Here is a 10,038-nt window from a genome sequence, read left to right as displayed (position 1 = left end):
GATTTTTGGGGTGCCCCCCACCCAAAAAATTAATGTCCCCCCCCCCCCAAATTACCTCCGGGGTTGCGGCGCAGGATGAGCTTGCGGATCTCGTCGTAGACGAAGATGAGGAAGCTGTAGGGGAAGGCGCAGAACCACCAGCTGGGCCTGGGGGGGGCACCAAAATTTGGGGGGGGGGCCCCAAAAAAAAATTGGGGGGGGGTCAGGAAAAAAATTGGGGAGGGTCAGGAAAAAATTTGGGGGGGTCCCCAAAAAATTTGGGGGGGATAGGGAGAGATTTGGAGGGGTTTTGGGGGGGTTTTGGGGGGATGGGGGGGTTATATAAATTGGGGGGGGGTCGGAAAAAAATTTGGGGGGGGGCAGGAAAAAATTTGGGGGGGGTTGGGGAGAGATTTGGGGGGGGTTGGGAGAGATTTGGGGGGGGTTGGGAGAGATTTGGGGGGGTTTTGGAGGGGTTTTGGGGGGGTCATGGAAATTGGGGGGGTCACACACATGGGGGGGGTCACAGACATTGGGGGGGGAGAGAAAATTGGGGGGGGGAGAGAAAAAATGGGGGGGGGAGAGAGAAAATTGAGGGGGGTGAGTGGGGGGTCCAAGGCAGCTCGGACCCCCCCCCACCCCCATAAATAGCCCCGGGGGGGGCAACTTGAACAGAGACCCCCCCCCCCCGAAGGCCCCCACCCAAATAAAGCCCCCCCCGTAAAAAAAAAGACCAAATAAAGGCGCCCCCACCCCAAAATAAAGCGCCCCCCCCCCCCCCCCATTAAGCTTCCAGGACCTTCCCAACCCAATATTGATGAAATTCAAAGGAATTGCCCCAAAATAAAGCCCCCCCGTGATTCCTATGAGGATTTCACGCCCCCCACCACAAAATCAAGGCCCCCCCACCCCAAAATAAAGGTTTTCCCCCAAAAAAAGGTGCCCCCCCCCAAAAAAAAGGTGTCCCCCCCCATTAAGCTTCCAGGACCTTCTCAACCCAATATTGACAAAACCCAAAGGAATTGCCCCAAAATAAAGCCCTGAAATAATTCCTATGAGGATTTCACGCCCCCCACCCCAAAATCAAGGCCCCCCCACCCCAAATTTGGGTGCCCCCCCCCAAAATTTGGGTGCCCCCCCCCCCAAAAAGATGCCCAAGACTCAACCCGATATTGACAAAACCCAAAGGAATTGCCCCAAAATAAAGCCCCCCCGTAATTCCTATGAGGATTTCGCGCCCCCCACCCCAAAATTAAGGCCCCCCCCACCTCAAATTTGGGTGCCCCCCCCAAAAATAATTCCCCCCCCCCCCAAAAAAAAAACTACCAAGACCCAACCCAAAATGAACAAAACCAAAGGAATAGCCCCAAAATAAAGCCCTGAAATAATTCCTATGAGGATTTCGCGCCCCCCACCCCAAAATTAAGACCCCCCACCCCAAATTTGGGTGCCCCCCCCCAAATAAATCCCCCCCCCCAAAAAAAAGATGCCCAAGACATGACCCAAAATGAACAAAACCCAAAGGAATCGCCCCAAAATAAAGCCCTGAAATAATTCCTATGAGAATTTCACGCCCCCCACCCCAAAATCAAGGCCCCCCCACCCCAAATTTGGGTGCCCCCCCCCCCCCAAAATTTGGGTGCCCCCCCCCCCAGAGCTCACTTGAGGGGGTACATGCGCAGCGCCACGTCCATGCCGGGGCAGTAGGACAGGAACGCCGCCAGCGCCGTCTCCTCAAAAAGCCCAAAAATGAGGATTTTGTTCCTGGGGGGGGGACACGAGAGGGTTACCCGGGTGGCCCCCACCCCCAAAAATCCCCCCCTAAAAAAATCCGGGCCCCCCCCCTTAAAAAAATCCCATCCCGATAGTCCCCAGAACAGCGGGGATGCGCTGGGCTCGCCGTTAAAAATTTACCAAAATCTCCGTTTTTTAAACAAAAATTGGGGGGAGAGGGGGATAAATACGTCATCGGGACCCCCCCACACCCCAAAAATCCATTTCCCACCCCAAAATCCCCCCCCCCCATTTAATAACCCCCCCCCAGATCATCAGGGATGCTCTGGGCACCGCTCTGCTCCCCCCCTAAAAATTTACCAAATTCTCCATTTTTTAAACAAAAATTGGGGGGGAGAGGGGGATAAATACGTCATCAGGACCCCCCCACACCCCAAAAATCCATTTCCCACCCCAAAATCCCCCCCCCCATTTAATAACCCCCCCCCAGATCATCAGGGATGCTCTGGGCACCGCTCTGCTCCCCCCCTAAAAATTTACCAAATTCTCCATTTTTTAAAGATTTTCTGGGGGTTGGGGGGGCATAAACACGTCATCAGGAGCCCCCCTTATTTTTAGAGACCCCCCCAATTTTTTGAGACCCCCCCAATTTTAGGAAACCCCCCCAATTTAGGGCTCTCCCATCGTTCTTGAGGAACCCACCACTCCTACCCAATTTTTTTGTGACTCCCCCAACTTTTTCGGACCCCCCCCAATATTTTCGGACCCCCCCAATTTTTTGGGGACCCCCCCTTATTTTTAGAGACCCCCCCAATTTTAGGGACACCCCCCAAATTTTAGGGATCTCCCATCATTCTTGAGAAACCCACCACTCCTACCCAACTTTTTGGGACCCCCCCAACTTTTTCGGACCCCCCCCAATTTCGGGACCCCCCCCAATTTTTTGGGACCCCCCCAATTTTTTAGGACCCCCCCAATTTTAGGGACCCCCCCAATGTCAAGATCCCTCCAAATTTTAGGGATCGCCCATCATTCTTGAGAAACCCACCACTCCTACCCAACTTTTTGTGACCCCCCCAACTTTTTTGGACCCCCCCCAATTTTTTCGGACCCCCCCCAATTTTTAGAGACCCCCCCCAATTTTTTAGAGACCCCCCCAATTTTAGGAACCCCCCCCAGTTTAGGGATCTCCCATCATTCTTGAGGAACCCACCACCCTAGGGCTCTCCTACCCAACTTTTTGGAACCTCCCCAATTTTTTTAGGGACCCCCCCAATTTTTTGGGGGACTCCCCAAATTTTTAGAGACCCCCCCAATTTTCTTGAGACCCCCCCAATTTTAGGAAACCCCCCCAATTTAGGGCTCTCCCATCACTCTTGAGGAACCCACCACTCCTACCCAATTTTTTCAAATCCACCCCAATTTTTTCGGACCCCTCCCAATTTTTTAGGACCCCTCCCAACTTTTTTGGACCCCCCCCAATTTTTTGGGGCCCCCCCCCAATTTTGGGGGCCCCCCCCACGCACTTCATGCCCTGCTGGAAGACGGAGTTGCGCCGGGTCTTGCAGATGATGAGGTCGGACCCCAGTGTGTCCTCCCCCAATTTTTTGGGACCCCACCCCAATTTTAGAGACCCCCCCAATTTTTTGAGACCCCCCCCAATTTTTTGGGGACCCCCCCTTATTTTTAGAGACCCCCCCAATTTTAGGAACCCCCCCCCAATTTAGGGCTCTCCCATCACTCTTGAGGAACCCACCACTCCTACCCAATTTTTTTGTGACTCCCCCAACTTTTTCGGACCCCCCCCAATTTTTTGGGACCCCCCCATATTTTTGGGGACCCCCCCTTATTTTTAGAGACCCCCCCAATTTTTTAGAGACCCCCCCAATTTAGGGATCTCCCATCATTCTTGAGGAACCCACCACTCTAGGGCTCTCCTACCCAACTTTTTGGGACCTCCCCAATTTTTTTAGGGACCCCCCCAATTTTTTGGGGGACTCCCCACATTTTTAGAGACCCCCCCAATTTATTAGAGACCCCCCCAATTTTAGGGACACCCCCAATTTAGGGCTCTCCCATCATTCTTGAGGAACCCACCACTCCTACCCAATTTTTTCAAATCCACCCCAATTTTTTCAAACCCACCCCAATTTTTTCGGACCCTCCCAATTTTTGGGGACCCCCCCCCAATTTTTGGGGCCCCCCCCACGCACTTCATGCCCTGCTGGAAGACGGAGTTGCGCCGGGTCTTGCAGATGATGAGGTCGGCCCACTGCACCACCACGATGCTGACGAAGAACGCCGTGTGGCACGTGAACTCCACCACCTTGCGCTGCTCGTAGGTCTGGGGGGGGGGCACACAGGGCATCAGGGACCCCCCCCCGAAAAAAATAAACCCCCCAAAAATCCCGAAAATCAAAAAAAAAAAAACGTCCCTTAAATCGGTACGTTTGGGCTTGAAAGCATCGCGTGAAGACCCCAAGTCTAAATGGAGAACCCCCTAAATGGAGGGCCCCCCCACGAAAAAATAAAATAATATAAAATAAAATGGCCCCCCGAAAAAATATACACCCCCAAAAAACCCAAAACTCCCCCAAAAAAACCCATTCCCTAAATCGGTCTGTTTGGACTTGAAAGCATCGCGTGAAGACCCCAAGTCTAAATGGAGAACCCCCTAAATGGAGGGCCCCCCCCACGAAAAAATAAAATAATATAAAATAAAATGGCCCCCCCGAAAAAATATACACCCCAAAAAATCCCGAAAATCAAAAAAAAAAAACAAACATCCCTTAAATTGGTATATTTGGACTTAAAAAGGGTCCCAGAAAGACCCCAAGGCTAAATGGAGAACCTCCTAAATGGAGGCCCCCCCCACGAAAAAATAAAATAAAATGAAATAAACTCCCCCCCCCCGAAAAAAATAAACCCCAAAAAATCCCCAAAACTCCCCCAAAAAAACCCGTTCCCTAAATCGGTCTATTTGGGCTTAAAAAGGGTCCCAGAAAGACCCCAAGGCTAAATGGAGAACCTCCTAAATGGAGGGGCCCCCCCACGAGAAAATAAGATAAAATAAAATAAAATGCCCCCCCCGAAAAAATATACACCCCAAAAAATCCCAAAACTCAAAAAAATAAATGTCCCTTAAATCGGTATATTTGGACGTGAAAGTATCGCGTGAAGACCCCAAGTCTAAATGGAGAACCTCCTAAATGGAGACCCCCCCCCCCCCGAGAAAATAATATAATATAAAATAAAATGGCCCCCCCAAAAAATATACACCCCCAAAAACCCCAAAACTCCCCCAAAAAAAACCCGTTCCCTAAATCGGTATATTTGGGCTTAAAAGCATCACGTGAAGACCCCAAGGCTAAATGGAGAACCTCCTAAATGGAGGCCCCCCCCACGAAAAAATAAAATAAAATGAAATAAACTCCCCCCCTGAAAAAATATACACCCCCAAAAACCCCAAAACTCCCCCCAAAAAACACGTCTCCTAAATCGGTCTATTTGGCCTTAAAAACATCCCGTAACGACCCCAACCCTAAATGGAGGAGTCCCAAAAAAGGAGGAGCCCCCCCCAAAAAAAAAATAGGTCACAGAGACCCCCCCCACGACCCCCACGACCCCCCCAGACCCCCCCGGACCCCCCCCACGACCCCCCCCCAATACTCACCCATCGGACTCTTCCAACGCGTTGACCGTGCGCTCAACCCTATGACCCCATAACCCCCCCCAACCCCAAATAACCCCCCCAGGACCCCCCCCCACGACCCCCACGACCCCCCCAAGACCCCCACGACCCCCCCAGACCCCCCAAGACCCCCCAAGACCCCCCCCGGTGCCCCCCCCCCCAACACTCACCCATCGGACTCTTCCAACTCATTGACGGTGCGCCCATCCCCATGACCCCATAACCCCTCGTAACCCCAAATAACCCCAAATAACCCCCCCAGGACCCCCCCCCATGACCCCCACGCCCCCCCCACGACCCCCCCACGACCCCCCCACGACCCCCCCCCCCCCATTACCCACCCACTGCTGCCCGTAGGAGTCCTCCAGGTCGTTGACGGTGCGGTCGTCCCAGTTGAGGCGGATGCCCACCAGGCAGGAGGGCAGGAAGCCGTTCTCGGCCAGGATGACGAAGTAGGCGAAGAAACCCCCCAGGGCCTGGATCATGCCTGGGGGGGGGGCGTTTGGGGGGGGTTAAGGGCACCCAAGGGTGCTAGGGAGCACCCAAAGGTGCCCCCGTGCACCCCAAAGTGCACCCGTGCATCCTATTGCACCCTATGGAGCCCCATTGTTACCCATAGAGAGATTGGGGGGCCACTAGGGGGCCACTGGGGGGACATGGGGAGGATTTGGGGGGGGTATCAGGGCACCCAAGGGTGCTATAGGGCACCCAAAGGTGCCCCCGTGCGCCCCAAGGTGCCCCAGTGCATCCTATTGCACCCTATGGAGCCCCATTGTTACCCATAGAGAGACTGGATCATGCCTGGGGGGGCATTTGGGGGCGTTTTGGGGGGGTATCAGGGCACCCAAGGGTGCTATAGGGCACCCAAAGGTGCCCCCGTGCACCCCAAGGCGCCCCCATGCATCCTATTGCACCCTATAGAGTCCTGTTGCTCCCCATAAAGAGACTGGATCATGTCTAGGGGGGCACTGGGGGGACATGGGAAGGATTTGGGGGGGGTATCAGGGCACCCAAGGGTGCTAGGGAGCACCCAAAGGTGCCCCCGTGCACCCCAAGTTGCACCCATGTCCTATAATGCTACCCCGAGCACCCTATAAAGCCCCATTGCTTCCCATAAAGAGACTGGATCATGCCTGGGGGGGCATTTGGGGGCGTTTTGGGGGGGTATCAGGGCACCCAAGGGTGCTATGGGGCACCCAAAGGTGCACCCCAAAGTTCCCCAGTGCATCCTATTGCACCCTATGGAGCCCCATTGTTACCCATAGAGAGACTGGGGGGCCACTGGGGGGCCACTGGGGGGACATGGGGAGGATTTGGGGGGGTATCAGGGCACCCAAGGGTGCTATGGGGCACCCCAAGGTGCCCCCATGTCCTATAATGCGTCCATGGGTCCTTCCATGGCCCTCCAGAACCTATGGGTGCCCATATCATCCCCCAGCACCCATGGGTGCCCGTTACCCCCTATAGACCCTCCTAGCACCCATGGGTGCCCATTTCCACCTATAGAGCACCCATGGGTGCCTCCACATGCCCCTACCCCCCATGGCTGCCCATTGCCCCCTCCACAACACCACAGCACCCACGGGTCCTACAGCCACCCTAGGCGCCCCCCACCCCCCACAGCTCCCTCCCAGCACCCACGGGTGCCCAAATGATCCCCTAGCACCCATGGGTGCTCACTGCACCCTATACACCCCCCCAGCACCCATGGGTGCCCATTGCCCCCTCCACAACACCACAGCACCCACGGGTCCTACAGGTGTCCCCCACCCCCCCGACCACCCCCCAGCACCCATGGGTGCCCACACGATTCTCTAGCACCCATGGGTGCCCATTAACCCCTATACACCCCCCCAGCACCCACGGGTGCCTATTGCCCCCTCCACACCACCACCTCACCCACGGGTCCTACAGCCCCCGTAGGCGCCCCCCACCCCCCCCAGCTCCCCCCTCACCCCCCCCAGCACCCATGGGTGCCCACACGATTCTCTAGCACCCATGGGTGCCCATTACCCCCTATACACCCCCCCAGCACCCATGGGTGCCCATTGCCTTCTACACAACGCCACAGCACCCACGGGTCCTACAGCACCCCCAGGCGCCCCACACTGCCCTCCAGCACCCATGGGTGCCCATTACCCCCTAAAGACCCTCCCAGCACCCATGGGTGCCTCCACATCCCCCTACCCCCCATGGCTGCCCATTGCCCCCTCCACAACACCACAGCCCCCACGGGTCCTACAGCCCCCGTAGGCGCCCCCCACCCCTCCCAACCCCCCCCTCGCCCCCCCCAGCACCCATGGGTGCCCTCACCGATCTGCCCGTAGGCCATGCTGATGAGGCGCTCGTTCACCAGCTTGTCGGAGCGGGGGTTGCGGGGCTGCCGCTTCATGATGTCGCTCTCGGCCGCCTCGTAGGCCAAGGAGATGGCGGGGACCTGGTGGGGTGGGGGGGGGGATTTTGGGGTGACCCAGGGGGTTTTGGGGTGCCCAGGGGGGTTTTGGGGTGATCGAGGGGGGTCTCAGGGGGGGTTTGGGGTGACTATGTGGGGTTCAAGGGGATTTTGAGGTGACCGAGGGGGTTTTGGGGTGCCCAGAGGGGTTTTGGGGTGCCCAAGGGGGTTTTGGGGTGATCGAGGGGGGGTTTTGGGGTGATCCAGGTGGGTCTCAGGGGGGTTTTGGGGTGACCGAGGGGGTTTTGGGGTGCCCAGGGGGGTTTTGGGGTGATCAAATTTGGGCTCAAGGGGGTTTTGGGGTGACTGAGGGGGTTTTGGGGTGACCCAGGTGGGTCTCAGGGGGGTTTTGGGGTGCCCAGGGGGGTTTTGGGGTGCCCAATGGGGTTTTGGGGTGCCCAGGGGAGTTTTGGGGTGATCGAGGGGGGTTTCAGGGGGGTTTTGGGGTGCCCAAGGGGGTTTTGGGGTGCCCAGGGGGGGTTTGGGGTGATCGAGGGGGGTCTCAGGGGGGTTTTGGGGTGACCGAGGGGGTTTTGGGGTGCCCAGGGGGGGTTTTGGGGTGATCCAGGTGGGTCTCAGGGGGGTTTTGGGGTGCCCAAGGGGGTTTTGGGGTGCCCAGGGGGATTTTGGGGTGCCCAGGGGGGTTTTGGGGTGATCAAATTTGGGCTCAAGGGGGTTTTGGGGTGACCGAGGGGGTTTTGGGGTGACTACATGGGGTTCAAGGGGGTTTTGGGGTGCCCAAGGGAGTTTTGGGGTGACCAAGGGGGTTTTGGGGTGCCCAGGGGGGTTTTGGGGTGATCAAATTTGGGTTCAAGGGGGTTTTGGGGTGCCTAAAGGGGTTTTGGGGTCCCCACCATGGATCTCAAGAGGGTTTTGGTGTCCCTATTATGGATCTCAAGAGCGTTTTGGGGATCTCAAGAGGTTTTTGGTCATTCTCAAGAGTTGTTTTTTTTCCAACGAGTTCCTTCACCCCCCCCACCCCCTCTACCCATTTTCGGGGCCCCCCCCCCCCAATTTCGGGGCCCCCCCTCACCATGTCGGTGCCCAGGTCGATGCAGAGGATGGTGATGGTGCCGAGGGGCAGCGGGATGTTGGCCATGATGAAGAGGAGGAAGGGCGTGATCTCGGGGATGTTGCTGGTCAGCGTGTAGGCGATGGATTTCTTCAAATTATCGAAAATCAACCGGCCTAGGGTGGGGACAACGGGGTCAATCAGCACCCATGGGTGCTCGACACCACCCGGGGGCACCCGTGGGTGGCTCCTGACCTTCCTCCACCCCGGTGACGATGGAGGCGAAGTTGTCGTCCAGCAGGATCATGTCGGCGGCCTGCTTGGAGACGTCGGAGCCGGCGATGCCCATGGCCACGCCGATGTCGGCCTTCTTCAGCGCCGGCGAGTCGTTGACGCCGTCGCCCGTCACCGCCACGATGGCGCCCTGGGGACAGGTCGGGGGGGGGTTTTGGGGTCACGGTGGGGGGATTGGGGGTGTGGTGGGGGCGTCTTGGGGGCTTGGGGACATCATGATGGCGCCCTGGGGACAGTTTGGGGGGGGATTGGGGACATCACGGTGGCATCTTGGGGGCTTGGGGACATGGTGGCCATCTTGGGGACATGGTGGCCATCTTAGGGACATCATGGTGGTGGTGGCATCTTGGGGACATCATGGTGGTGGTGGTGGTGGCATCTTGGGGTCATGGGGACATCACGATGGCGTCCTGGGGACAGTTTGGGGTTGGTGGTGGGGGGATTGGGGACATCACGGTGGCGTCTTGGGGTCATGGGGACATCATGATGGCGCCCTGGGGACAGGTTGGGGGGGGGATTGGGGACATCACGGTGGCGTCTTGGGGGCTTGGGGACATCACGATGGCGCCCTGGGGACAGGTTGGGGGTGGTTGGGGGTCGTGGTGGTGGGATTGGGGACATCACGGTGGCGTCTTGGGGGCTTGGGGACATCATGATGGCGCCCTGGGGACAGTTTGGGGGTGGAGAGGGTCGTGGTTGTGGGATTGGGGTCATGGTGGTGTCTTGGGGACATCATGGTGGCGTCTTGGGGGCTTGGGGACATGGTGGCCATCTTGGGGACATGGTGGCCATCTTGGGGACATCATGGTGGTGGTGGTGGCGGCATCTTGGGGGCATCTTGGGGACATGGTGGTGGCCTTGGGGACATCATGGTGG

General features: G+C 57.3%; 1 protein-coding gene across 1 annotated transcript in view; it reads right to left on the bottom strand.

The window, feature by feature from the left end:
- Positions 1-55: 55 nt before the first annotated feature.
- LOC309890769 (sodium/potassium-transporting ATPase subunit alpha-3) overlaps positions 56-10,038 on the bottom strand; it is a gene marked incomplete at both ends in the record, with an annotated part of 34,276 nt that continues 24,293 nt past the window's right edge. Inside the window, 7 exons of the mRNA XM_082785176.1 lie at positions 56-147; positions 1,642-1,743; positions 3,927-4,057; positions 5,746-5,891; positions 7,718-7,841; positions 8,890-9,044; positions 9,124-9,292. Coding sequence (XP_082641302.1) covers positions 56-147; positions 1,642-1,743; positions 3,927-4,057; positions 5,746-5,891; positions 7,718-7,841; positions 8,890-9,044; positions 9,124-9,292 — 919 coding nt within the window. The remainder of the gene's footprint in view (positions 148-1,641; positions 1,744-3,926; positions 4,058-5,745; positions 5,892-7,717; positions 7,842-8,889; positions 9,045-9,123; positions 9,293-10,038) is intronic.

This window comes from Aythya marila (assembly GCF_965140915.1).
Source record: "Aythya marila genome assembly, contig: HAP1_HAP1_SCAFFOLD_711, whole genome shotgun sequence".
Lineage (NCBI taxonomy): Eukaryota > Metazoa > Chordata > Aves > Anseriformes > Anatidae > Aythya > Aythya marila.
The sequence above is the reverse complement of the archived record's forward strand: the minus strand, read 5'-3'. Positions and strand labels throughout refer to the sequence as shown.